The sequence below is a fragment of the Amphiura filiformis genome, chromosome 15 (genome assembly GCF_039555335.1).
Source record: "Amphiura filiformis chromosome 15, Afil_fr2py, whole genome shotgun sequence".
NCBI classification, from domain to species: Eukaryota; Metazoa; Echinodermata; class Ophiuroidea; order Amphilepidida; family Amphiuridae; genus Amphiura; species Amphiura filiformis.
Window position 1 is genome coordinate 35,523,381 of NC_092642.1, and position 5,136 is coordinate 35,528,516.

Below are 5,136 nucleotides of genomic sequence, written 5' to 3' on the forward strand. Positions count from 1 at the left end.
AACAACCTAGTAGCTGCTATCTGTAGATGTTTTCCTTATTTCCCAACGCTACAAGCATTCCACATGCTTAACAAAATAGGCGTATATTGTCGTAATACCCATATGCCAACGTCAAATATAAAAGTGCTATCTCCGGGGAGATTTGCGTATAAGATCTAGCCTCTGAAAATATAAAGTTTATAATGGTTATTTTATAGGTTCCTATAGAGCCGATCAATGGATATGATATTGTTCGAGTCACATGAGCTCAGCTCGTAGCCTTGATTTTCCATCAATGTTAAGAAGTTGTAAGGATTTTCATAATAGCTTTTCAATCGATGAGTATTTCGTTGAAGTAACAACGCAACGTAACCCAAGGCGTGCAAAATGAACCGCTAATTGAAAGAATACTTTGATTACATCGCGATTGTACAAACAACGTACACGTTGGGAGGCATTGAAAGTATGTTTTCGGTTTTTGTCTTTCAATCAAGTAGTTTTATTCTTTCTATGGCGAATATTTGCACCGATAAATGTATTCGTATCGTCTTCGTCTTGTTATTTTTAAGTCCAAAAGTGATACTATCACTACATGATATTATCATAGTACAGTGTACAAAAGAAATACCGCCCCTTCTAAAATTACAAAACATTTCTTTGTAAAACTTTAAAACTAGAAAAATTAAAACCTGTAAATAAAGGAATCATTTTCCTACCCTCCCAAAGTTCTTTCTTGTCACAATCTTTTTGTTTTAGCCAAAAATAATTACATTCTCCAAAATTGATGGTGTACAGCAGACAAGGAAAAACGGGGAAAAGGGGATGACAAACTAACACAATTCTGAAAGACATCGACCAAGACCTTGCACAATCCCCAAACTGGGCATTTACAATGTCAAGTTCCATGTGTTTCAGAAAGTGCGAAGATCTTACTCTACACCTTAAACTACACCTTAAAATTAACCCTAGAGTTCATAATCTTGAATCGCTGAATCCCTGGCCAGTAGATCCACCGCTGTCGACTTGAACCCATTCGCTGCACTGTACTTGACGCTGATCTTGACGTTGAACTTGACACTTGCGTGATGAACTCGACATTTAATTTGTCGGTGTGATTCAGATCATGTTTTCCATAAAATTTTAAACATGACGTAATAAAATTGCTTTTTGCAATTAGACGATAACTGATGACGGATGTCAATATAAATAACAGAAGAATTGATTTCTTCATATAATTGCAGTTTTCAATGCACCAACATTGTGAAATAAGACGCAGTTCCTCCCGTAGATACAGTACTTGACGAACACGACGAAACAATTCCACACGACGAAATAAACATTCAGCGCTGAAGACAAATAGCTGGATAATATTTGATTCAGAATATAACGGGCTTACATGAAAATCGCATGCAAAGTTGTGCACCATACTTTGCATAGAATGATGTCATGTATCAGGTCACAGTTGATAACCCGTATAATATTTCTTTATTTCTGAATCAAATCTTATTCTGGAATCACACAAATATTGTACTGACGAAAATTCACAATCATTTCAGAATCACACATATTGCATACCAACTGGAACAAAATTCTTCTGTGTCAAGTTCAAATCCAAATGCACCTATTGTTCAGATGATTGACCACGAAAATGACCGAAGAACTCCATAATCCATTCAGCACGACTCGAATTCTCTGAAATATAAACTCAAGGAAAATACACAGTTTAAGTATAACACATACATACTATCTAATTTAGCATATTTCTTAATTCCATAATCATAAGAATACCGTATACCATATACAATATAACATGATTGATACAGTATAACATCATAACATAACACACGCTGCCTTTCTTAAATTCTTCACAAATTTTGAAAAATTAACACAGCCAAAATTCCATAAACACGCAATTTTCAATTCAAAATTCATAATTGAAATTACAATCTGCTTTATTCTCCACATAATTTGGAAAATGAATACATCCAAAATTCCATAAACACACAATTTTCAAAAATTCATAAATTACAATCTGCTCTATGCACAACATTAGTATTACAAAATTTAATTGCAACACATTCATCTGCTTTTGCCAGATATCTTCACAGGATTATTTTTCAAAAAGTCCAAAGCAGCTGGGTTTAAATTATCAGCAGGCTCCCAAGTATTTCTGGAACTTGGGAAATCACGCCACTTGATAAGATACTGAAGCTTGTTGTCCCTGTACCTACCACGTAAAATCTTCTCTACTTCATACTCACTACTTGTGGTAACAGGAGTCAAAGGTAGACCCGGTATAAAAGATGTGCGCTTATCCAATTCCTGGGATGCCATAAGTGGGGCAAACGAGTCATCTGGACAATCAGCATCTACAACATCTTCTAGAGGATCCCTTTGCACAAAATCTTTGGGCATGACATGATTTTCTGGTCTGGCATATCGATCATAGGCAAACTTGATTCGATTAACATGCACTGGGGCTGACATCAACTTATTGTTTGTCAGATTTCGAACACGGAAATTCACGGGCCCCGTTTGCTCTACGAGTAAGTATGGTCCTGACCACGTCCTGACCAAAATTTCATGAGCTTCTTGGACAAGCCTGGTTGAGTGGCTGGAATATATAACCAAATTGTATCACGCACCTGAAACTGTACATCACTTGCATGTTCATCATAACGGTCTTTCATGCTAGCTTGATTAAGTTCAAGATGTTGCTTAGATATTGCACGGAACACTTCTAATTGAGATACCAAATGATGGATATGTTCTCTCACTGTCTTCTCTGGGTATTCACTCTTAGCCATCAATGTCACATCCAGGGGTAGTCTTGCTTCCCTGCCATATAATAAAAAGAAAGGGCTAAATCCTACAGAATTGTCTGCTGGTGTAGACTTATATGCAAATTGAATGGCTGGAATATACTCATCCCAGTTTGTCTGATACTCATTAGCATAGTGTGACAAGGTGTCTAAGATAACAGAGTTAAAACGTTCCTGGATAGCATTACACTGTGGATGATAACTACTTGTATTCAACTTTGATGTACGCATAATTCTACACACTTCAAGCACCAGTTTACTGAGGAAATTTGTACCTCGATCACTAAGCAAATATTGCGGACAACCATGTTGACATATAATATGATCAAAGAATGCTCTAGCTACAGTGGCTGCATCAATAGTCTTAATTGGAACTAAGATAGGCCATCTGGTACAGTGATCTGTAAAACACAATACATACCGATTACCATTGGTTGTAATAGGTAGAGGACCCAAGATATCCACACTTACACGTTCAAATGCACTGGGGACCTTCATGGTCATCATGGGAGCTCTAACTTTGTGTCTATGTGTTTTTCTCTGAGCACAAGATATACACGATCTTACCCAATTGTCAACATCTCTATACATACGTTTCCAGAAATATCTTTGGCGGATTTTGTGATATGTTCTCTGAAAACCAAAATGAGCTGCTAAAACATTATCATGACAGTTGTTAAGTATGATATCAATCATGGTTACAGGTACATAAAATTGTACAGTATTTCTTTCTGGCATGTGACGTTTGGCGGTGTGTGCCATATATGATACAAAATACCTTCATGGACATAGTATTGATCTGACTGCAATAAAATATCACGTGCTTGTCTTTGATTATCAGGCAATATGTCTTCATCCAAAAATCTTATCATGGGACCAGCAAAAGGATCAGCTAATTGAGCATCTTTGAAATGGTCCACATTAACATCAGTTGGCAAAGAAGGAACTTTTTGAATATCTACATACTTTTTGTCTCCATCCAGTCGTCTATTCCTCTGAAATCTCAGATTTCGAACAGTATTCACTTCTGGATCTGGCTTTGTCTCTGACGCAGGAGATTCATTGATGACGTCATCAGTCATTGTCTCCAAGCCACATTCTGTCCAGTTTGAATCTGTTGCTGAGCTGAGGAAGTAGGGGAGTCAACATGATATGAGTTACATGAATTACAAGATTCTGACACTTGAGTTGGTATTCTACTTAGTGCATCTGCATTACCATTCTTACATCCTCTTTTATGGACTACTTCATAAGTATATGATTGTAACTTCAGTACCCATCTTGCGAGGCGACCTGTTGTACGCTTGTGACCAAACAACCATTTCAATGCACAGTGATCAGTCTGAATTATGAACTTTACAGTATGTTGAAGGTATGGGGAATATTTCTTAATCCCTTCAACCACAGCCAAAGCTTCAAGTTCAGTAGTTGTATACGTCTTTTCGGAATCATGCAAAGCTCTACCTCCATAACAAATTACCTTCTCTTCACCATCTTGTACCTGTGCTAAATGAAACCAAGACCTTTTATACTGGCGTCAGTTTGCAACATAAATTGAGTACCATCAAAACGAGGGTAGGCAAGAATTGGAGGTTCTACTAGCTTTTGTTTCAGGATTTCAAACGCTTCTGCACACTCTTTTGACCAAATAAATTGAACATCTTTACGAGTGAGATATGTTAAAGGTGCGGCTATTTTACTGTAATCTCTAATGTACTTCCTGTAATAGCCTACAAAACCTAGAAATGATCTTACTTCCGATACCTTCGTTGGAACTGGATACTCTTGGACTACTTTGGTTTTCTATGGATCAGTAGCTATCCCATCTTTACTTTAATACAATGTGTCCTAAATAACGTACCTGTTCTTGAGCAAAAGTACACTTTTTAGGCTTGAGCTTCAAATTGGTTTCTCTCAACCTCTGAAATACTTGTCTCAAATGATCTACATGTTCATTAAAAGAATTGGAAAACACTATTACATCATCCAGATATATTAATACAAATTTCCAATTTAAACCTCTGAACACTTCTTGCATAACTCTTTGAAACGTGGCTGGAGAATTTGTACATCCCATTGGCATTACATTAAACTCATACAAACCATCTTGTGTAATGAAAGCACTCTTTTGTTTTGAGCTTTCTTCAAGTCCAATTTGGTAATAACCTGACGCTAAATCTAGTGTGGAAAAATAATTTGGTGTTCATGCGCCTAAGCTTTCTAATGTATCATCTATGTGAGGTAGAGGAAAATTATTCTTTTCCACAATTTGGTTACATAATCTCATATCACAACAGAATCTTAGTGTACCATCAGGTTTAGGAATCATTACAAC

At 36.7% G+C, this 5,136-nt stretch overlaps 1 protein-coding gene across 1 annotated transcript; it reads right to left on the minus strand.

The window, feature by feature from the left end:
• Positions 1-2,519: 2,519 nt before the first annotated feature.
• LOC140170914 (uncharacterized) lies at positions 2,520-4,295 on the minus strand. Its single transcript, XM_072194114.1, has 3 exons — positions 4,282-4,295; positions 3,768-3,926; positions 2,520-2,817 (listed from the first exon to the last, which is right to left on the minus strand). The coding sequence occupies exons 1-3, from the start codon at positions 4,293-4,295 to the stop codon at positions 2,520-2,522; spliced, it is 471 nt and encodes a 156-aa protein (XP_072050215.1).
• Positions 4,296-5,136: the final 841 nt, after the last annotated feature.